The sequence below is a fragment of the Myotis brandtii genome, unplaced genomic scaffold, assembly GCF_000412655.1.
Source record: "Myotis brandtii unplaced genomic scaffold, ASM41265v1 scaffold21, whole genome shotgun sequence".
Classification (NCBI taxonomy): Eukaryota; Metazoa; Chordata; class Mammalia; order Chiroptera; family Vespertilionidae; genus Myotis; species Myotis brandtii.
Genome location: NW_005357846.1, coordinates 2,513,343 through 2,537,919, shown reverse-complemented (window position 1 = coordinate 2,537,919; position 24,577 = coordinate 2,513,343). Strand labels below are relative to the sequence as shown.

Sequence of the window (24,577 nt, the reverse complement as noted above, 5' to 3'; positions counted from 1 at the left end):
ATTAGCTATGGTGAATTGTGCTGCTATGAACATAGGGGCGCATAGATCCTTTCTGATTGGTGTTTCTAGTTTCTTGGGATATATTCCTAGAAGTGGGATCACTGGGTCAAATGGCAGTTCCATTTTTAGTTTTTTGAGGAAACGCCATACTGTTTTCCACAGTGGCTGCACCAGTCTGCATTCCCACCAGCAGTGCATGAGGGTTCCTTTTTCTCCTCATCCTCGCCATCACTTGTCGTTTGTTGATTTGTTGATGATAGCCATTCTGACAGGTGTGAGATGGTACCTCATTGTGGTTTTGATTTGCATCTCTCGGATGATTAGTGACTTTGAGCATGTTTTCATATGTCTCGTGGCCTTCTGTAGGTCCTCTTTCGAAAAGTGTCTATTTAGGTCCTTAGCCCATTTTTGATTGGATTGTTTAATCGTCCTTTTGTTAAGTTGTATGAGTTCCCTATAAATTTTGGAAATTAAACCCTTATCGGTGATAACATTGGCAAATATGTTCTCCCAAGAGTGGGCTCTCGTGTTGTTTTGTTGATGGTTTCCTTTGCTGTGCAGAAGCTTTTTATTTTGATGTAGTCCCATTTGTTTATTTTCTCCTTAGTTTCCATTGTCCTAGGAGCTGTATTAGTAAAAATATTGTTACACATATGTCTGATATTTTGCTGCCTATGGATTTTTCTAAGATTTTTATGGTTTCCCTTCTTACGTTTATCCATTTTCAGTTTATTTTTGTGTATGGTATAAGTTGATGGTTTGGTTTCATTTTTTTGCATGTATCTGTCCAATTTTCCCAGCACCATTTATTGAAGAGATTGTCTTGACTCCGTATGCTCTTGCCTCCTTTGTCTGAAAGGTTTTTTTTTCTTATTACTCTTCAAATTTGCCAAAACAATACAGCTAGAGTAGGCAAGAGAATGTATGCTGATTTTTCTGGGACATTTTATAACTTGGTAATTTTTTATGTACATTAAATTATCTTATGACCCAGCCCTTAGATGTTCTTGTTTACTCATGAATTCCTATAAATGTAATTGGAAAGAATGCTTATAAGTAACTTTTAAAATCTAATTTTTTGTTGTTATGTGAATGAGAATATACCTTTTAAAATGTATATAAACACATATGTTAGATAACTAGAGAGATAGATATGCTAATTACCCATATATTATCTGATAAGTTGATTTAGGACCTTTAATATGTGCATTGCCATTTATTTCAACTCTTGGCGAGTAGGCCTTTATTAAGCTGTGATGATTACTGAATATGAAATGTAACCAAGATTATTTTTATTCAAATATAATTTAAATATTCATCAAAGAGAAGTTATGCTTGAGACTGACAGAGACTATTAACATCAAAAAATATAATTAACTGCATTGGGTATCATGAAGTAGAGCTAGCCAAATAGCCGAGAGGTCTAATTGCTCTAGAGTTAGAGAAGCAATGGCTTTATTTTGTGCTGTAGCTGTGGAATTAATAGTAATGTGGTTTCCTATGTGGGCCAATTAAAAGCTGCCTGTTAAGGTTCATTGCTCTATAGGAAACCCATTGACTATCGCTTAGCAAACAGGATTGACATGTCAAGAAGATAAAATACTATAAAAACCGTGAACATGAGAAGTCGTCTTAAAAGAACTGTTTTGAAAACAATTGCAATTAACCTGTTTTCTGTGCCAGTGCTGTGTAGTGGGTGTTGTGGTGTCCCTTCCAGATTTCCCCTGTAGGCTCAGGCTGCTCACTCTCCTTCCCCCAGCTGCCTGGGAAATTGTCTGCTGATGGGCTCACAGTGGTCCCTGTCAGGGAGCTGCCATGGGCTGAAGGGATCTTAAACTCTTCTCCCCAGAGGCGGCCTGCACCAAATGCCAGAGCACAAAGGCGTGGCCTCCTCCTTCTTTCCTTCACTTTGAGACTTCTCTGAAGGGCTTTCCCAACTCCAGAGCTCCCTCCCTTAGGAATTTGCTGTGCCTTTGTTGCAACCACATTGGACTTCTCTAGCTCACCCAATTGTGCTTTCTAGTGGCTTCACGGATCCTTCTGAAAGCACTGTGTGCCTCGCAGAGATTTTGCCCTCAATGAAATTCCACTTCCTGCTTACCCAACCTAAGAAAGCTAATACTATTCAATAGAAAAAGAAGTTCTGTCAGTGGTACTGTTACATACATTACAGGAATCTGGCAATTAAAAACATTTTAGAAATTTGAAAAATTAAATTTGTTTTAAAGCAAAAAAGAAATGCCCAATTCAGGTTCAGAAATGGCATTTTACATTCTAAAGTTTATCTTTGTCATGTGGTCCTTTTTCTTTAACAAAGGTAATATTCTGTTCTTCATGGCTTTATTAAGCTTTTTCGCTGTATTTTTTAAAAAAGAAGAAACCATCCCTGAAAAAAGATTTTGCCCTGCTCAGGCTGTTGAGATGTAAAAGTGGGCAGACGTTCTAATGGCCTTTTGACATTAATGAGATTGCTGAAATGGAAAAGCGAAGGATCAAAGATAATAGCAAGACTTCTCTTGTTTCTTTTTCTTCATAATGACATATCAAATATAGCTAATAAATTTGCTGTGATTCCTAACATAATACATAATTTTATGTGTGAGTGTAGGACTTGAAGTATTAGAATGCTCTTTGCAAATAAAGATAATTCTGAAACTCTTGCTATAAAATATGTAACTTCAAATACATTTTATTAAATTACAACAGTCTCAATTTAGCTGTTACTTTTGTAAGACATGTAAAAATCTTAAAATACTTAATAGATTCCAGTGTGTATAATGTAATAAAGTGTGCATTGTCTTTAATCTGCAGTCACAACGATGTTTTTCTAGCCACTCATTATTTAATATGCGTACCCTGTTTATATCTGTGGCTTAAGAGTGCATGTTCGCTCTCTGAAGAGCAGGGTTGATGCTTCACAGCACACAGCCTTGTCCTCCCCAGCCTGTACATGGTGTTAGCGGTATTTAAAGCTTTCAAGTCTAACATTTTATAGGTCATGATGAACTGAGCCTTTCAGACAAGTTACTGATATGAAGCTAATTCAGGCTAGGAAGATAATATGGAATAGAAGCTTTCTAGCTTCACTGTCATTTTTAAAAACTTATACAAGCTGCAAAATTCAAAAAAGTTTTTAAATTTGATTTATATCTTATGGTTATGGAACTGTTTTTCACTTCTGAAAATTATATCTTTATCTTTTATCCACTGTTTTATGCTACCACATAATTATTAAGCTGTCTGATGTACAAGCTAATGTGACAAATACTCTAAATTTATTTATGTATGACTGGGAAGAATATTTTCAAGTCTATAGACTGATGTTTATGGACTTAATAAATTTTAGATAAGGCACAGCATTATGCACTGAACATGGCTCAGAGATTCTTAAAACAGGCACAAACCCCTCAAAAATATTACAATCTGGTGAAGAAGATGAGGGATGTACAGAAATAATGACTTCAAATCGCTGAGGTAGCACCATGCACTTTCAAAATCTGATGGAGAATGGACAGTGTTGAGCAATGGCCTGAAGTGTGAAAATGTACTGTATGTTGAGGAAATACTGACCGTAGGTCTGATAAGGGAGTTAATGAAGCTTCTGTCCTCACCCTTTCTAACTTGGCATGGCATGCAGCATCTCATCAGCTTTCTTCTTCTTGGGAGCCTTGTGGATCCTCTTCTTGCACTTAGTCTAAGGAGGAAAGGATTTTTCAAAAAGTATGCTCTTTATATTTCTCAAAATTATGGAATACTTATAAAATAGATGTTAAAGACTGATTTTAACTCTATAATATCAATATGGAAAATAACACAAGGGTTTTAGGCCCTTTATATTAATTCTGAAACAATATAGAGTTCACTCTTTTTGTAGCAGAGAACATTAATAGGCAATTTTATATCCATTTGTTTTGTCTTGTTTTCCTGCATAGATATTGGTTGGATGTGGTATATTTAGGATATTTCTCTGCTTTTAAAACTAGGTATTTCTGTACCTAAGCTATGTCTTATATTGCTGATATGTCTTATAGTACTGTTTCTAGTACCAGAATGCATACAAAATCATCATCCCTCCCTCCCTCTCTTTCTCCCTATCTGTTATCTGTCTGTTTTTAGATAATTTCTTGCCTTTGTGACTGAGATGCGGCAAGAGGACACTTCCCTTGATCTGTGTGTTTGTTTGTTTTTTAAAGAGCACTTTGAGTAATACACTGTAGGCTGAATGCTTATGAGAAGGTGTTCAGTTATCGAGAATGCCATCAGCAGTGCCTTGTTGCTTTCTTATCAGCTACTTCCTGCTGCCAGCTTGGCACTTATTTCAATAGAAAAGGATTTGCATCAAATGTAATGCCTTATTATATGCAGCTAACATGGGGTTTTTAATTGTGCAAACACATGAGACTCCTGCAGTGATAGTCAATTTGATAAAAGGATTAGATTATGAATATTTTGTCATGATTAAAGATTAGTTCTGATTTATCAGAAGTAAGCCAGTGAAATGTGCCATGTATTTGCCAATGAGGTGAGACTCCATTAATTTTGAGAGTGTATGATCCACAGCATATCTAACTCTTTATAAGTCTCTAATGGATTTGATTATTTATATTATGGGTATTAAGGATTGTTTTTAGCCTTCCATACCTATTTTACTGCTAACAGTATTCCAAGAGTCTGTGGTTGCGGATTTTTGCCTTTATTGTTTTTCACTTCTTATCTTACAGAAGTTAGGTAAATATCTGTACAAAATTTGTGCAGTTTTTATTAGGGAAATGGAATCTGGTGTGTATCAGTGAGACATTTTGAATTGTTCCTTCAGTGATAAAACTTTAGTATAATATAGAAGAATGAGAAATCCGATTGTTAAAAAAACCACACACCCACAAAAACAAGCATTTATAAATGTAGTCATTTAAGTAAAAAGTAAATTTTCCTGAGTTGATTAAATGATTCAACAACATGTACTTTGTCTAATGTTTTTTATAGGTAGACAAATTTAAAATGATTTTGTTTTTAAGTTTTCAGTTTGATTTGTATAGGAAGTCCTGTGAACATTTGTTGCTGTGCTGTAATCAATGAGGTCTGTAAAAGCGGAAATTACATTAGCTGTCAATTAGACTAGAAATCTGTTTCGTGTATATGCAGAAATGTATAATACTGACTAAATGACACCCCATCAAACATCTTGGGAGGCAGAAAATATATTTATGGCATAATTTTCCTGTTTATCAAAGTCATATCCAAACCAAGGGAGTAATCTTTAAGGTGAATTTAAAATAGCAGCAACAAAAATCTGGTTTACTCAGTTTTGCCCTCTAAAACTCCTTTTGGTTGTAGGTTCTTTTTTCATTATTCCAAACTCTAATCCTCTGAGCGGGTAATTAACGGACCAGAAAAGCCATTTGTGGAAAAGAAGAGCCACCAGGGTGAAAATATTTCTCCACCAAATGATCTTTAAGAAGTAAATAATTACAAAAGGAAAAGATGTGGGATGACCATTCTAAATCTAAGGATAATTAGAAGGGATAGAATATGAAAATCAAAATGCTTTGCATGTAAAACAATTCTCATATCATAACAGGACTAATTAAATATTTAGAAACCAAAAATCCCCTCACAATTTGAAGAAAAAGAACCCCCGACAAAAGGGTCTGTAACTTTGCAGATAATGAGCCAGGGCTAGAAGAAGGAAAAACATCACAGATTGGCTCCAAGACTCTGCAAGGTCATGTCTTATTACGCTATGTCTTTCATATGGTCTGGTAACAAGTTTCTTGCTAATTTAATCTAACTAGGGCATCCCATAGCGATTTCCCTTGTTAATAATGTGATACTTTCTGCAAGTGCAAACTATAGTAGGTTAACAATTTTTAAAAATCACTGCTCCTAATTGATACAGATCATAATAATTGCTTTTGAATTAATAAAAGCAGAGTTCTTGAAAAACTGGACACAAGTGATATTTTTAGAGTATTTCAATATTTTGTAGTTTATCCCCACTTAAATTATTATTTTTTTCCTTTCATTTAGCAGTTAGACCTGATGACCCTGTGAATGAAACTTAGTCTAAGTGGCATGCTTTGTAAATAAATACTTCCTATTTTGCTAATACTGTAAAAGCACGCACATTTATGTTGAATGTGCATTTGTGAAAACAAGAATTTTGTACTGGATTAATAAGGCTCTGAGTGAGTTAAGCGTAATTTGCATTAAACTGACCCCAAGGTTCAGTAGAAACTGCAAGAAATTTCAAAGGTTCCTAAAACATAGAAAGTTGTCTTTAGCAGATCAGCAATGCCATTTCAAAATGCTTATTTCAGTAATTAATGTGGAATTTTTGAGGATATTTTTAAGTTTCTAAGATGCAAATTGAGCTATAAATATTACAGTATGCATACTTTGTGGTTATTATTCCTGACACAATATTTTACTCTGACACAAATGATTATGGAAAGTGTCATTTTTATGTTATTCCTGCTTTCAACATATTGAAAAACAGAATGACAATCTTCTGGGCATGATCTTAATCAAGCTTTTATTAACTTTCTGTAGGTTTACCTGATGTTTATTTGGCTTTCTATTTCTGTTACATACTGTACACTTTTCAGTCATACAGGTTTATGCTTATATATTGATAATACAGAAAGATACTTTGTATTTTTGCTTATACTTATTTAAATAATAAATTGGCTTTTTAAATATCTTTTTAAAATACAGTTGCAAAGATTTAATCACAGTTGCAATTTTTAAAAAATCAAGATTATATTTAATTTTTTTGAAAACACCAGTATATAGGAAACCAAATGGATTAGAAATTACATTATTTATTTTTTCCAAATTATGTACTCAAGCATGTACCAATATTCAAGCATATTTTCCTAGAGATGTTGATAGTGATTTTATTTCAATAATTCAATTTTATTTCCATGATTTTGAAATGCTTTAAATAACAATATTCTATAATGCTTAGAGAGTACAGTATTCTAACATGTCTACATAATTAAATACTTTGTGATGGGTAGAAATCTTCTAGAATACACGAAATTATTAAATAACTTATGAGAGCATGGTTATATGACAAATGAGAACATGACTATAGAACTCTTTTATTTTTTACCATATTAATTACACACCATTTAGCTTTCTAATGTCATGTTTACCTTGCAATTAGTTAGGCTCCGAAATCATCATTAATAAATATTTAAAGAAAGCAGGGCCCACTTTCCTTAGCTCACAGAAGAGAAGTTTAGATGATTAAAAAAAAAACATTTTATTATACAGTAAAAAAATAAAAGGTTTGGTTTAACATTCAACTCAGTCTCCCTCTTTAGTGATGATGATTGTTACCTATATCTTCGTATCTCTTGGTTTACTTAATTACTTTGCTTGAGCAAATCTGTTTGAATTGGAATTTACCTTTCATGTTTTAAGATCATCTGCCACTTGTGTAAAAATGTTTTCTAAATTTGGACTAAAAAATACAGGGGTTCTGGTATCTGCAGTACTATGTTCCTTGCTCATTTGGAATTGTTAGTTGTATGAAGTGATTTGTAAGCCAAAGGGTACTTTTCCCCTTGCTCCTTAAGTAGATCTATCTCACAAGTGTTATATTATTGGCTTTGATTATACCAAACTGTGTCCAAATTGACAGAATTCTTTGAGAATCAAGTACAGCTGATTGAAGCAGAATTGGATGTCTAAGTACTTATTTTCTCCTAACTGTGCTTATTTGAAAGCAGAAAGAGACAAGTTAACTATTCATCATTATTTCATTTATTTAAAAATAATTAGTGAATCCTATTACGTGTCAGGCATATAATCACTTCTGATAAGAATTTATAGGTTGCCAGTGTCCTTTTTCTTTTTTCCCCTTTGTGGTAACGTTTCTAAAATTTTAACTTGTGTACTTGAATAGAATAAAATTTACTTATTGATATATAATAATTTTTTATTGAAGCTCAAGCATGGACATCATTTCATTAGTAAGAATGGATTTATAGTGCAATAATTCAACCATCCATGTTCTGTTCATTCAGAAGATATGATTCCCCGTGTGGGTGTGGTTTAAACTCTTCCAGGGCACTCCTGTGAATGTTCTGCTTATTTTGGGCACTTTGGAAAGGGTTATCATTCCATGATACCCTGGAATCTTGGATACATTTATTTCATCTCCAAAAAGTGAACACTTTTAACCAAGACAGAAGGTAACTCAGGAAAGAAACAGACCTATTATTGATAGCATTTTATAATTGAATTTTTTAAATAACGGATACCACCGAGAGACTGGCATTGTTGAAGCAATCTTCACTGAACATACGGACTCAATAAAGAATTGTTCTAATTCTAGAGGATGGCTCCAACAAATTCCAGCAAACATTAATTTTTAGTTTCTGTCATGATATTAATTTTTAGTTTTCTGAGCTTTTCTGTTGAATGCTGGAGTATTTGTTCAACTCGGTAGATTTTGAATTTTTAATCTTCCTTAGAACTGTGGTGAATAATGGCCCCTGGCAGGAGATAATGAAATTTTCTTAATTTATATTTTCAAGCAGAAGCTTCAATTGAAAATGGCATCCTATGGCCTGGAGACATAGCTCTATGTACGTTTTAGGGGAGATGCAGTAATAATGCAGTGCCATCGAGATGAGGAATGATGGGACAGGGAAGAAGTAATTTAAGGAGGCAAAGAGAATGTACCAAAGCTTTATTGTAGCGTATCTAATGATCTGCTGAAGATTCCCAATGGTTTTTGGAGCATGACTGGATAAACTAATGTTATCTTGCCAAAACAGAAGCCCCTGCTTAACCAGCAGAACAAGGCTATTGATTAAAACACCTCTCACAATAGATTACACATGGAATCTCATCTCCATACTTTGCACTTGGTAAAGTGTAATAATGAGCATAAGATAATCAAAAGAAGAGTAAAAGCAATCTGTTGGGCGTTGTACAGTTCAAGATTAGAGTTGGAAAGGAAACAAATTTGCATGAATAGTTTCGGCCTGTTTTTAAAGCTGAACACAGGAAATCGTGTGCAGTATGATTTCTATAGAAAGATAAAATAGTTTGCCCCTTTAAGGTTTGCAAGTCGATGTTTATCTTATACAAGGGAGTAGTTGTTGTTATTAATCATATTTTGTTGTTTTTGGTCATTCATATTTGGTGAGTAATTGTACAGAGAGTTCGCCTGCATCATCTCATTTAACCTTAACAACAAACATGTAAAGAAGGTATAGCTAGGGTTGAAAGGTTTAATACATTGCTATGGACTCACAGTTAAGTAAGGAGCTGGGCTGGAACTTTCTGATTCTAAAGCCTCTTTTAAAAGCTAAACTTCCCAAATAGCAAATGTTTTTGCATCTGAGTGATAAGCGATTTGCTATATTATGTTTTGTAAAATATATTCTCAGATTATAATAAGTAACATGTGCATTGTGCCTTTCATTTACAGTTTTAAAAGATTAAGGAAAATCAGCATATTAATCGTTAGTTTGCATTAATATTTCATGTGTTCCCTCAAAAAAGATGTTTTTTTAAAGACTGTACTGCTGTTACTTTGTGCATGACATTTTCTAAGTAAATTTTATGTATGAGAATGTAAATTATGGTATTACACGTTCATAAAATGCCTTTGATTAATTACACATTTTTCTTGGTAACATTTATCTTAATTTTAAAAAATATTGTGGTTACCTTAAAAGTTAATATTGAAACCCGAGAATTTTTATTAAATTTGTGAGATAAAATGTACTCTTTTAATACTTTTCGCTTTTTACGATCTCCTAATTGTGATGATTGAGCGATTTATTATATATTCCTTGAAGTATATTTTTCTTACACATTATGCACAAACCTGGACAATATCACTGACTTTAAATATTAACTCTAAAGTTTGCTATTCTGTTGTGTATAGGAAGTAAATTAGTAAACTGCTCATCTCCAAAATTACTCGGTTTTATTTTCTTCAGCTTTAGAGATACACATTTGGCTTCACTCCTGAGTAGATTTTTTTTTTTTCTTACTTAGAGTAGAAAGACTTAAAACGAATGAGTTTTAAAATAATTTTTTAAAGTCGGTCTTTTTGTTCCATTTAAAGCAGCTTTATGGCCTATAAAGCAGGATTTAGGATTTTTTTGGGGGTGTAGTTGATGGTTTTTATGTTTTAAAAATGTAAGTTATGAATATTAATGTCAGAAATAATACTTTTATTCTGGTATTTGAACTTGATAATGTACAAAGCATTTATTATTGTATTTAATTTGGTGACATGGAATTCTCATTTTACATTAGTAAGAAGATTAGAGGAATAAATATTAAAATGATAGAAACTTGAGATCTAAAAGAATGTGTAGAAATAATATATAGGTGATATTTTTTGAAAGTGCTCTTAACCCAGTGGATGTGAAGTAATGATTATCTTTTGTCTATCCATGCCAACTTCTGGAAATTTTTGGAAATGTGGTTTGATATTAAGAATGATTATATGCTTAGAATTTGAAAATGAGTGCTTTACATTTATTTACTAGATGTTAAATCATACATTATATCTCAGCTATTGCTTAGACATTATTTGCAAGGGCTGCACTTATGCAACTTTTGAGATCTTTCTAAAAAATAATCATTATTTCTTCCTATAGTTGAGCCACTTTGTTTAAGTTTATTTGAGTAAATAAGTCAAAGGTTGAATGTAGAAAAATTTTCAGTGATTACAGTGAATCGTTTTTTGTTATTGTTATTTTTAACTGTGTCCTTCTAGGGAACACAGTTTATTGGTACAGATTGTCAAAAAATATTTATGTCCAGGTTTATTTAGTGTTCAAAATTTTCATTAGCTAGCAAACTTTTAGGAAAAAATAACATTTTCTCTGTTTTTAAAAATGGGCTTGCATGTGATATATGCATGTTCCTAGAAGTTGTACTTCTTTAAAATCCCTCAGGTTAGGAATTTATAAATAACTAACCTGATGGTTCAAAATTAGAGCAACTAAAACCCTTGATTCTTATGATTAAAATAGCAAAGGACATCATATTAGCATCATAAACTCTATTATGTATTTGCTACATAAACCTTATTCATTACTTAATGAAATTGTATTTTACTTGTATTTTATTAAGATTTATAGAGCAAAAGAATGAGTTTCCAATACGTATTTATTCTTTACTAAACTACCTAAACTGTTCTCTAACCCAGTGGTTTTTAGTCATCAGAATCACCCGAATAACTAGTTAAAACTCAGATTGCTGGGTGTGGCCTCTGGATTCTGAGTCTGTTGGTCTTGAGTAGGGCCTGAGGATGCATTTCTAACAAGTTCCCAGTTGACGCTGGTGCTCCCGGTCTGAGGACCACATCTTGAAGGCCGGTGCTTAACTAGCCTAACCCATCTGTGCATCTTTACAGATAGGAAATAAGATAAATTTTATTAAAGTTGAAGTGTTTAATCAATATCTCGAATTTATTTTCTTTATGATAAATAGTAATTGTATTTCCTTCAAATTGTAATCAATGGTCCACCTACTTAAAAAGCCCTATTTTTCTCTTCTGCCTTATTCTCATTCATACTTGAATTCATGCTTAACATTGGAGAAAAGTGTAGATTTTTAACATAATTCACATGGTATTACTAAAATATACTGATACTTTGTTAGTACAACCATACCTTTACTAATAAAGATACCTCTCCCCCTGGGAGAAAGTTATGCCAGGAACTATGGCCAGGAACTATGCCTCGGGCTGAGAAAACAAACAAATGAATGCCGTTCTTTTCTTGGCTTAGGTGTGCCTTTTCATTTTTGTTTCAAGGAAAACTTGGAGCAGAACAGTTGGAGGAAATTTACTTTGCTTCTGTATCTAATTGCTTTCTCTTTCCCTATCTTCTTAAATGATAGCAGTTTACAAGTGTCAAATCTTACCAACAGTGTATTGGTTTTCAGGTTTTTCTTCATGCTAACAGCTCACATTGGGTATTTCCTTTTCCCCTGTGTCCCACACTTACTGTATGTGGAAACTTAAGGCTACTTGCTTCATTCATAATTGAATGTATTTTTATTTCCATCATTTGGTCCTCTAAAAGCTTTGGTTTTCTTTTCCATGAATCAAGATACTGCTATACAGATCTGATATTTTTATGCTTCTGCATTCCACTTCTTGCTGATTAACCCTTTACTTTTTTCCCCTCAAGATTAATTTTTTAAATATATGACATATAAAAATGAACATTTTTGACATCTTGAGATGCCATGAATTCTAGAAATATACATAGTTTTACTTGCAGGAACTCCATTAAGTCTCCTTACCTTCAATTGTACTTAGGAAGATAGCCCAAGAATTAATACCATTTGCTGTCTTAAAGTGAATGTTTTGAACAGTGTGATTAGTAATGATGGTAATTGCTTTTAACACTTATTTGAACCTGTAATTTTGGTGAGATGACTAATACAAAGATCAGAAAGAATAAGTATGAGCAATTATTTTTCATTTACATGGTGTTGGTCTTTTAAGAAATAATGGAAGCAGGAATACTTTGTCCCTTGTATACTTCTTGTCAACATATTGTGACATTGAAAAATATAAAATGAAAAATTTGAATTCCATATTAAAGTCATATTTATTCTTTCTGACCTTCTAGTGGGAAAAAACTGGGTAATCAATCAGGTATGCTTTATTTTTGAAAAAAATATATAAATCCCCAAACTCTTTGAGCTACATCCTTCTTCACCTTGGTCCAAAGTCCGTCATGCTCTTCGTGCATTTCAGCCTTGAGTATAATTTCCTTTCTCTCCCACCTGCTGTTGGATTGATTACGTGAGAAGAAGCTTCTGTGGGAAGGGGGACAGTGATGATATATATGGAAAGTTTACTAACAAGTGGAATTATTTGGGGGGATTACTGCTATGAATATCTTTTAGATACGTTTTAAAACCATTTGCAGCATGGCAGACTTAACACTGTTGAGTGGTTATAAAATGTATACTGAGGGAGTTTGTAAAAGGGGATCTAACTCAGATGAGTTAAGGTTATTTTGATTCTGAAAGGTGTGAGGGTTATATAAAGGGAGGACCTTTGTAGGTATGAGTATATACAAGAAAGAAATTTAAAGAACTTTAGGTTTTATGGGTTAGTCGTTGAGGGTCCCTGGGAGATTAAGACACTTATAAAAAGGAGCGAAATCTCTTTTTGCTCTAAATTTAACAAAGGAGAGAATGAAACATTAGTTGAAACATTAGATATTGACCTATTGAGAAATCTTAAATCTTATCTTCTATTATTTAAATTTTTAGGATATAAAATTGGTTCTGTGATTTATGTTAAAATAATTCACTTACACTAAATTGAGAACAATTGGCAAATTTCCTCAAGAGATTGAACCAATTTATAAGAAATACAGAATAATGAAAGTAAAACAGAAGAATGTGACAGGGCACCATTTACATTATACATGTTCTTGGAAATTATTTTGTACTAGAGGCCCAGTGCATGAAATCGTGCATGGGTGGGGTCCCTAGGCCTGGCCGGCGATCAGGGCTGATCGGGGCCAGGCCGATCAGGGCTAGGCCAGAGAGGAGGCAATGGTCGCCAGATGCCGATGCCACCATCGTCAGCTCCCAGACACCACGTGGTTCCCAGCCTCCCTTCCTCCACCTTCCACTGCGGCAGGTGGGCAGTGGGCCGATCGGGGCCTGCCGGCCAGGGAGAGGGACAGAGCAAGCCCTCGGCTCCCCTGGGAAAGGGGCCACATCCACTGCCACCCATCCCTGGTTCTCCATCCCAGCCCGGGGGCCAACCCTGATTGGGCTATCAGTGCCTGCCACCTGGGGGGAGGAACCACAAGAGGTTGGCCGTCTGGTAGGGGCGGCAGGTGGAGGGACCACAGGAGGTTGGCTGTGAGAGTGCACTGACCACCAGGGGGCAGCTCCTGCATTGAGCATCTTCCCCCTGGTGGTCAGTGTGCGTCATAGCGACCAGTCGTTCTGGTCGTCCAGTCGCTTAGGCTTTTATATATATAGATGATACGTTTTTTAAAAATATGGTACCAAATAAGGAGGTTGGCTGTGGGAGTGCACTGGCCACCAGGGGGCAGCTCCTGCATTGAGCATCTTCCCCCTGGTGGTCAGTGTGCATCATAGCGACCAGTCGTTCCGGTCGTCCAGTCGCTTAGGCTTTTATATATATAGATGATACGTTTTTTAAAAATATGGTACCAAATACTATAGATTACATTTGAGAAAATATATTGTTAGCTTAGTATTCACACAAACAATATTAGTTATAACTTATTTAATATTTAAGACTTGTTTATAATATATCTTGGCCTATAAAATTTACCTTTTTGATTCTGTAGAGGTTTACAGGTCTTGCTGTTCTCTAAGGAAGAGTCAACCTGGTTTAAGTTGAAATAGCTTCTAAGGTGCCTGACTTGTTAACATACTTACCTCTCTGACACAGTTCTTCTTCCACTGTTCTTTAGTTACTTGCTTTGCTATAAACTGGGCTGTGCCCAGGCGTGTGTGGCTCATCTGATTGGAGCATCATCCCATATACCAAAAGGTTCAATTCCCGGTCAGGGAACATATCCAGGTTGTGGGTTCAATAGTGGGGGAGGCAACTGATTAATATTGCTCTCTCACATCAACATTTCTTTCTCTATCTATCTATCTCTACCCTCTCAATGCCCCCGTCAGTGAAATCATGTCCTCAGGTAAGGATCTATAATAATAAAAGCATAATATGCTAATTAGACTGACATCCTTCTGGATGAAGCCGGGGCTGCGAAGGAAGCCCGAGTCCCAGGTGCCAGAGGGAAGCCGATGCCGGCAGCCGGGGGAAGGAAAGCCTAATCTTGCACGAATTTCGTGCATCAGGCCTCTAGTTTAAAAATAAAAACACAGGGCTGCTTTTTCATTCTTTTTTTTTTTTTTTTACCATTTTCTAGTCCAGTTATTGTATGTACTATAGGATGTCTGGTATTCAAATTGTTAAATAAGTTTTGGTATAATGCTCTTGTTCTGCTTGCTTTGCTTCTTAATTTATGTAGTTTTGGAAAATATAATAAAAGCCCACAAATAATACTTATAAAGGATAATTCTTGCCTTTAAAAAGCTTATAAAAAAGATCATTTGGATAAATTCATAGAACTTAAATAGATACCATGTTGCCTAGAATTCTAACCTAATTCTATTAATCTTGATAATTTACTGACCACACAAACATAAGAAAATACTTCCAGTTGTAATAAATAGGACATACTAGGCATCACGTCAGTGACATTCTTTTTAATGTTATGTTTCAGGGAGTCTTAATTTAGAAGAACCAAGTTTCATAGTCATATCATATTAATAGTACCAGCACATTAATCTAGAAAATTGAAAGAGTAAAAACAATGTTTAGACACTCAATATATGCCAGGCACTATGCTAAATCTTTATTTATTTTTTAAAAATATGTTTTTATTGATTTCAGAGAGGAAGGGAGAGGGAGAGAGAGAGATAGAAACCTCAATGATGAGAGAGAATCATTGATTAGCTGCCTCTGTACTCCCCACACTGGGGATCAAGCCCACAACCTGGGCATGTGTCACGATGGGAATTGAACTGCGACCTCCTAGTTCCGTGGTCGGCAAACCGCGGCTCGCGAGCCACATGTGGCTCTTTGGCCCCTTGAGTGTGGCTCTTCCACAGAATACCACGTGCAGGCGCACACGTATAGTGCAATTGAAAATTCGTGGTCCATGTGCAGAAGTCGGTATTTTGTGGAAGAGCCCGTATTTTGTGGAAGAGCCACACTCAAGGGGCCAAAGAGCCGCATGTGGCTTGCGAGCCGGGGTTTGCCAAGCCGCAGTTTGCTGACCACTGTCCTAGTTCATAGGTCAGTGCTCAACCACTGAGCCACACCGGCCAGGCCTAAATTTTAAATGTAGGATTCAAGAGTATAGAGTAGACTATTATAGTAGGAAACTTAACACCAAACTTGATTTAGAGGATAAACTTCAAAAGCTGGTACCTCCTTTGTTTTATTATGTTGTCAAAACTTTCAGCCCTAGCTGGTTTGGCTCAGTGGATAGAGCGTCAGCTTGCAGACCAAAGGGTCCCAGGTTCGATTCTGGTCAAGGGCTGCAACCTTGGTTGCAGGATCCTCCCTGGCCTGGGCCCTGATAGGGGCTCGTGCAAGAGGCAACCAATTTATGTGTTTCTCTCACATTGATGTTTCTTCCTGTCTTTCCCTCTCTCTTCCACTCTCCTTAAAAATCAATGGAAAAATAGCCTCTTGTGAGGATTAACAAAACAACAACAACAACAAAACCCACAAAAAAACCCTTACTTTCAGGCTATTCAATTTGTGATTGTATGTTTCTGTTCAGTCATAGTAACATTTTTATTGTGATTTTAATTCTTAAATATGGAGAGTATCCTGGTACTTTTTTTTTTCACTATTTGAATATGTTAAAACTTCTAATTAAAAGGTGTAGTAGAATAATAGAGATGTATTAGCTCTTTTCTTTTTACTTTGAGTTAAAATCTAGTGTGACCCACAAAACAGAAATACTAAAACATAAAGCAAATACGACTTTTGTACTCTTTCATAATGATGAGTAACCTAATGTCAGTTGAATTTGTACTAGTTTCTTGAGGAAAAAAATGAATCAGTTCTCTTTTATGTCTCTTTAGCAAAAATAAGCAACTAAATTATTGTGTCACACAAGTTTGATTTGTTTTGTTTTCCAGGTGCAACAATCGAACACAGTGTATAGTAGTTACTGGGTCAGATGTATTTCCTGATCCATGTCCTGGAACATACAAATATCTTGAAGTCCAGTATGAATGTGTCCCTTACAGTAAGTATGAAATTGATATGTTTGATTTCTCCAGCATTCCTCGTTGATGCTGAAAGACTACACACGTGAAAGAAGCATATGTTTATGGCCTAAAAAACCATTATGCATGCAGAGCACTAACAGACTCGGGCCTCCAATTAGCTTCATGAAGTGTGGAAGGAAGCCATCGTGTCATGCTGGCCAAGTGTCTGTCTGTGTTCTTAAGTGTTTGGCTTTTAAGGCTAGTGTTTTTTCCAGGAAACAAACTTGAATTAGCTATTCAATAGGGCAGATAGAAATCTGTACTTTTGCCCGATACCAGTTGCTGACAAATTGGTTTGGCTCACGGTTTTGTAAAGAAGGAATTGACTTTGGTTTTAATTGTGAGCTACTTGAATGGCTACCTGCTGTCGTGGTAACTTCAGTGCCTGTGAAAAGCTACCATTGCAGTAACTGAGGCCAGTGCTTCCCTTTTGGTTCCTTTGTCCTTAAGGGAGCATTTCTTTACCACATTCAGTGATGGAATCTTAACACTAAGCAACATAGATATGACAAAATTGTGCACATATTTCTATTTTTAATTTGGCCTAACATCCATTTATAGTGAGGTCCATAAAGGGATATTTAAAATTCAATTGGAAATGCCCTAAGTGGGAGTCAGCTAATGTTCTAATTCTGTACAGTTTTCCTCCAAACCTTAAAATTTATACTTCTAAATTGTATTCTATACTTTCCTTGTACATTTTGGACAACTAAAAAGTTTTAGTTTATTACCTAATTTTCATAAGCTAGTTTGTTTGAAAATGTTCTTGTATTCATTACTTTTTAACTTGAAAAAAAAAAGTGTCATGTTGCCTCATTTCATAGGAATTTGAATTAAAAGTTCATTAGCAGCAATTTTATTCATTTGAGATAGTTTTGGTACACTTTCCTCCAGGAAAAAAAAAATCATCGGATTCCAATTAAATAATGAAATTACTTTTTCCAGAACCTCCAAAACTAGATCACTAGTTCTGACAGATTCCTACATCCAAACCATCAGTATTTCTATAACCAAATGGCCAAATTCTAATAGATGTACTGTGTCCAATACAATAGCAATGCATTCTTACATTGTGTGAAGGCGCTGTCGCTCTCTTTTCTACCCACAGTTTTGATAAATTGGCTTTTTGTGGGGTATCAGTTAAAGGCCAAACACAGATGATCTTTTTCTTTTCATTCCTGCTCTGTGCTCCCGTGTTACTGTGAAATGGATGCTTTTTATGTTTTCAGTATTTTCTATACCATTTGTAGGATTGGAAGCCCACTGAGTGCACTGATCTTGATGTCGTTTCTCCCGTGTGTAGTGTTGGTGGCTCACATACTCATTCTCCTGTGCCACTAGAGGAACACTGTGTTCTTTTAAGCTAACCAGAATTTTGTTCCATGAAGTCACGTTCACTTGAATTTAGCATGGTTTCTGTCTTCACATTAGAGAAGGAATACAACATCCATCCCCAAACAGTGGAATCAGTCAGAGCTGCCAAGAATTGTTTCTTTCTGGAGCCTGTTCCCATACCCTAGTCTGTAGACCAAGAACAGAGTGAAGCAAATGTTATTTTCAGACTGAAGTTATTTCTTGCGCTGTGTAAGAAAGGGGAAAAGTGGATATCTTCTGGAACGTCTAACTTTCAAAATTTTACTTTTTCAGTTCTCCAGAACTATTTTACATTGTGCACTAAACTTGCAATTAGCTATCCTCAGAGAAGTATTGGTTCTTTTTAGTTTTTGTCCTTTAAATAAAACATGGGAATTAATTTGCTGTTACCTTTCTAGAAGTTTGCACAAGGCAGAAATAAGTCTGTGGCTTTTTTAAAACCATTTCTTGTAAAGAATTGATGTAATTATAACTTCTATATACCGTACAGTAGTGACACACTATCAATTGCATGATTTTGACTACTATGAAAATATAAACCAAAGGATCTTTTTAGATTGTTCTGATCTTTTTAGATTGTTCTCTGTGCCTCAGTTCTTTTGTTTCTTTATGGTTCTGTTCATAGTACCCATCCTTCACACTTGCTTTTATTTTAAGCCTGTAACTTTTATTTTCTCCTTGTTTTAGTACTTGTACTATTTGCATAACCTTTACACTATACTTAGTTAGTAAAAATTGTCACCATTAGGTAATATTTATTATGTGTTCCTTACCATCTTGCTTTATGGCAGTTTTTATCCAGAGCAAATTCTCCAGGAGCTTATATATCCCATACTATTCTCCCCTCTTTAAAAAGCTATTCAGAAAATTTTTCATTCTTCTGAAAGTTTAATAATTAATTTACTCAACAGAGTCCATTAGAAAACCTGTTTGTTTTATTTTGCATGTTTACAGACAGGCATATATATTATATCTGACATATAATCCTAGATAATGTCTATGTCAAAAATATATGTACACAGGGCATTCTTTATCCTTAGCAGATGTGTTAGTAATTGAATGTATTTGTTTAAAATAATTCATAAGGATCTTGTAGGATAAAGGAGACAATCAGATTGGAAATTCATATTCTGTAGGCAGAATTTGGCATTAATTTTTGTGTTATATTGTTTCAGATTATCACTAAATTATAAAAGTGATTTCATAATTTTAGCTACAAGTTTTATTTGATGAAAAAATAACCATTACTGTTAACTAAGTCATTATTAATGAGTAAACATGAGATTATTCAAAATAAAATAGTGTGTCACTTCAGTTACAGAGTATATAGGCGTTAGTTTGCTTGGGTAAATTTGTGTTCCATATCCATGTAGTCCTCCACTGATGTTAGTTGGCCATGTATTTATGTTTGTTTGGTCTATAGAATAGTAAACATATTATTATGAATTAATTCACACAGTCTCAAGACAAGTTGCATATATATTAGGCATGTGAAGATGCTAATTAATGCCAATTTCATTAATTTTATTGTGATTTTGTATTATTCTGGGTTGAGGAATTTTAATGTACCGATTTGACATATACCTGTGCTTTGGATTTTCATAAAAATTATAATGTAAGGACATTTGTTTTAAATATCCATATCTTATTTGATTCATTAATCACCAAAGGTTTTATTTAGTTATTTTTTTATCTTTATCTTTGGATATTCTCAGTTTTCATCAGAATTATAAATTAGATACAACCTATACCCATTCTATTTTTTTAATATAAGTATGTCAGTTAAATCACAAACAAAGCCTCCCTATTTAATATTTTACTCATAACTGCACTGTCAGTTTAATTTATCTGATAATAAAACTCTTCCATTTTCAATTAATAGAAAATGAAATATACTTTCTACATCCTTTATTGAACTTGTTTTAAGTTCTATTTTAAGTATGTAACATATTTTAAAGTGTATTATTCCCATCCTTTCAATGTAATCGATTTATTTCAGTAAAATCCTCCTTTTCTAAAAGAATATAGCTGTATAAAAATATAAGTCTGAGCAGTCACAACACTAATGATTTCTCTTATCCTCATTTTCCCACCACGCCCTTCGTTATTGATTCCAAGCAGGTATAATATTGTTCTTCACTGAGGAGTAATTTTAGGACTAGTGGTTTATAAAAAGTTTTTCATGTCAGTAACACTTAATTTCTTCTTTTTACCGGATGCAGTCAGAATTACACATTATAGAGCAAGTATGTTTCCTGAAAGTAGTTTAATACACCAAGTTGGATGGGGTTGGGGGGTGGTAGCTTAATGTGGAAGGAGTATGCTATTTTTATGCCAAAAATATTAGTGTGATGTTTCTCCCTAAGGTATTTCAGGAGGTCAGTATTTAATCTTGAATTATTATAAGTTTAAGAAATTAATCAAGTTAAGACATCTTAATGAAATGTGCAACTACAGTATCTTTGAGTAATCAGTTTGGAGATAAAGTCCTAGCACACCCTAATGCATTTTAATAAGGGAAGCAGCAGCAGCAGAGACATTAATCTGAACACTTTATGAAATTCAGGCAACATACTTCAAAGCCTACATACAATCTAAAATAGTGCTTTGTGGTTTGTAATTATTAGAATACTATTTACCAATAAGAATGTCATGTAGCAGCCTTCTTTAACTGCATAATCCATTTCTTTAAACTTCTTGGAGGGAGGATTTTTTTCGCTTATCACTGTACTAATCAGGTTTGTTTTATGAAAGCATTTACCTTTTCTGGGGTCTGTGGAGTCAAGGTATTTGCTTTGAATGCTTGGTATGATTGTTGTTGCATGCGAGCTTGCTTTCTGTGTAAATTAATGATGGTAGACAATGTCATAATGAGCTAACCATAATTCTTTCTTCCTTTTTCTCCTTGCCTACTGTGCTTGCTTTTTCCTTGTATGTATTTTGCTTACTTTTTTTTAATAGTCTTAGTATTACAACTTGAGATATGTGTTATAGAGAATTTAATAAGAATTATATATTATGGAGTATAATATAGTTTTTATACTTAAATTTACTAATAGTGGAAAAGAAATGCATTACCATACCCCACCCTTCAAAATCCCTATTGGGATAGATGGGGGAAATTTGTATATTCCTGTAAAGGAGGCATTGTTTTTTTATGGTTCAGATGCATATTTGTAGAAATAGAAAATAATGGAAAAACAGTTACAACATGTACTGAGATGCATAATTATATATTTCGTGTTATATAAACATATTTGAAAAATGTTAAAATGGAGCAATATCTACATTCATTAAATTTGACCTAAGCTCCAAAATTGAGTTGTAATTTTTTATAACTATATTTTGCTGTTATTATGCTTAACCTCATTTTAGTCAATGTAATTTGAATTCACATGATAGGATATATGGTCATGATACACCTATGCATGCATTTGTGTCTATAGCGTACATACAAAAGTAAAACTTGATAAGAATGCTGAGTGACTTTGCAAAGGCAAGAGTATGTATACCATGCATTAGTGAAGAATTTCATTATTTATTCAGGTACACTAAGTGAAGCAACATGCCAACATATTTGTATTGCCTCCTTAATCTATTAAAATGATTGATCCATGTTTTTTTATGTAACTTTAGAATCTTTCTCCTGCTAGGTTTTCCTGTTGTGTGTTTCTCTTTATCCAAAGTAGTGCAGCTCTTATTCTTCCTATATTTAGCATCTATTACGAATTCAGTCTTAGACTAATAGTCAATTTATTTTAATCTTTTTTCTTTTTTCCTTGCACTCTTTTTATTTTTCTTCCGATGCTTAAAATAGAAGTGGAGCAAAAAGGTAAATAACGTACACAGTCTGAACCCCAGCTCCCTGTTATGTGCCTTATGGATGTTACCTCCTCCCTTCCCTTCCCCTGCAATACTCCTGACATTAAAGTAATCGGCAGGATCTCATAAGTGCACCTCCTAGAGAAGTCGACTATTAACAATGAGATTATGTGACTGCTAAATCTGGTGATGGAATAAAAATTCTGAAGTCGGCGAGGGGGAACTGTCCTTTTTCACCCTATATCTCTTTTTTCTGACACCCTTGGATATTTTATTATTAAAGTGCCATCTTGCCTGGTTTCCAGAACCCTCTCCATAGCATGCCATGGTTACAGGGTATCCTGGTTGCTTCATCACTGCTTTCCTTGTATTTACTTTTCTCTGCTCCTAATTGCATTTTCCGAATATTTATGTTTCTTCAATCGAAGCTCCTTTGTTTTCAGTCTAACCTCTGTAAAAGTTCTAAACAAGGCTTCACATTGGGGTTTTTTGTTCTTTTTTGTTTATTTTGCTTTGGGGTTTTGGGGGCTCATAAGTGGGCCAGGGAAGGGGAGGGTTTGGGGGCTTATAAGGGGGCCAGGGAAGTTTGATTTAAAATAAAGTATTTTGTACACTGTTGTGCACTAACGCTTCAAGTTTAAAAGCATAAATTACCATATTATCAAATAAAAACACGTAACAAAAACGTAAATGCTCAATTATGAATGGTCTTAAACGTAGCTTCGTATGTGTGAAAACAAGCCCCAACCACTCTGTGTGCTGGTGCATTGATTATGGGAACTTGAGGGAAGAAGGGCAGTACTTTGTTTTAAGGATACACTTTGGAAAATTAGAATGTTAATTAAATGATTTTTTTCCCTTTTGATTTATGATCCTTAAAAGTTGTGTTTACCTATGTAATTTTTTAACTTGGCTTAATTCTTGTCTCTTCTCTGTGACTGCTAGTTTTTGTGTGCCCTGGGACCTTGAAAGCAATTGTGGACTCACCATGTATATATGAAGCTGAGCAAAAGGCAGGTGCTTGGTGCAAGGACCCTCTTCAGGCCGCAGATAAAATTTATTTCATGCCCTGGACTCCCTATCGTACCGATACTTTAATAGAATATGCTTCTATAGAAGATTTCCAAAACAGTCGCCAAACAACAACATACAAACTTCCAAATCGAGTAGATGGTACTGGATTTGTGGTATATGATGGTGCTGTCTTCTTTAACAAAGAAAGAACGAGGAATATTGTGAAATTTGATTTGAGGACTAGAATTAAGAGTGGAGAGGCCATAATTAACTATGCCAACTACCATGATACCTCACCGTATAGATGGGGAGGAAAGACTGATATCGACCTAGCAGTTGATGAAAATGGCTTATGGGTCATCTATGCCACTGAACAGAACAATGGAATGATAGTTATTAGCCAACTGAATCCATACACTCTGCGATTTGAAGCAACGTGGGAGACTGTGTACGACAAACGTGCTGCATCGAATGCTTTTATGATCTGCGGAGTCCTGTACGTGGTCAGGTCAGTTTATCAAGACAATGAGAGTGAAACAGGCAAGAACGCCATTGACTACATCTACAATACCCGATTAAACCGAGGAGAATATGTAGATGTCCCCTTCCCCAACCAGTACCAGTATATCGCTGCAGTGGATTACAATCCCAGAGATAACCAGCTCTACGTGTGGAACAATAACTTCATTCTACGATATTCTCTGGAGTTTGGTCCACCTGATCCTGCCCAAGGTGAGAATGTTTGCTTGCTAATGTAGATATGTCTCTTGTGAACAGCGTATTTGTAAAAGACTTTTTAATTTTTCCCGTTTATTTTCTCCCCCTTTTCATAGTTAAAGCACAAAGAATAATGTAGCATTTAAAGTTATTTCATAGTATATACATTTTAGTTTTATTTTAGTCCATCCTCTCCCCACCCCCCCACATCCCCCTCAATTTCTTCACTTAAATGTTGGCTTCAGAAAATTGTAGCCTCATTGGGCACTGCTAAAAATATAATACCAGCTACAAACAAACCTGTTAGCTTTGTTTTTTTCCTCCCTGACTTCTGAATTGATTACAATCTATGTGCAGACCTTTTAACTTCTTGGCGCCAGTGGGTAAGGGGAATAAGTGTTAGGAAGTCCCAGGAGAATTGCGAGGCTTGATGTACACTCCAGGCATAAGTGAGTGTTTTGAAGTCTGGTCTCTGTGCAGGAGAGGGAGTCATCCAATAGCTTCCTAGATCATGTAAAAATCATCCATTTTTATTTCCTGGTAAATTAGTAATGGTTTTAAGTCAATATTTCTGTGACTTCAACTGTCACCGTGGACAAAACATTACATGATTCCAAGTGATATTTTATAAAGATGTTATCTGCTAATATTTTTATGTGTTATCTTCAGGTAACCTTATGGAGATTCATCCTTCAGGAAGTAATGCTAAATCTTGGGAAATATACTTTAGTTTATCAAGTGAATTGAATTCTGTGGGAAACAATTATTTAGGTTGAATTAAATGAATATTTTATTAAAACAA

At 34.7% G+C, this 24,577-nt stretch overlaps 1 protein-coding gene across 9 annotated transcripts in view; it reads left to right on the top strand.

Moving 5' to 3' along the window:
• ADGRL2 (adhesion G protein-coupled receptor L2) overlaps positions 1 to 24,577 on the top strand; it is a 282,141-nt gene that overhangs the window by 206,293 nt on the left and 51,271 nt on the right. For 8 of the 9 annotated variants that reach the window (XM_005865701.2, XM_005865705.2, XM_005865708.2 and 5 more), the window contains exons 5-7: positions 16,717 to 16,826; positions 22,043 to 22,054; positions 22,990 to 23,790. In XM_005865701.2, coding sequence (XP_005865763.1) covers positions 16,717 to 16,826; positions 22,043 to 22,054; positions 22,990 to 23,790 — 923 coding nt within the window. The remainder of the gene's footprint in view (positions 1 to 16,716; positions 16,827 to 22,042; positions 22,055 to 22,989; positions 23,791 to 24,577) is intronic. The other variant, XM_005865709.2, reaches the window with a different exon arrangement.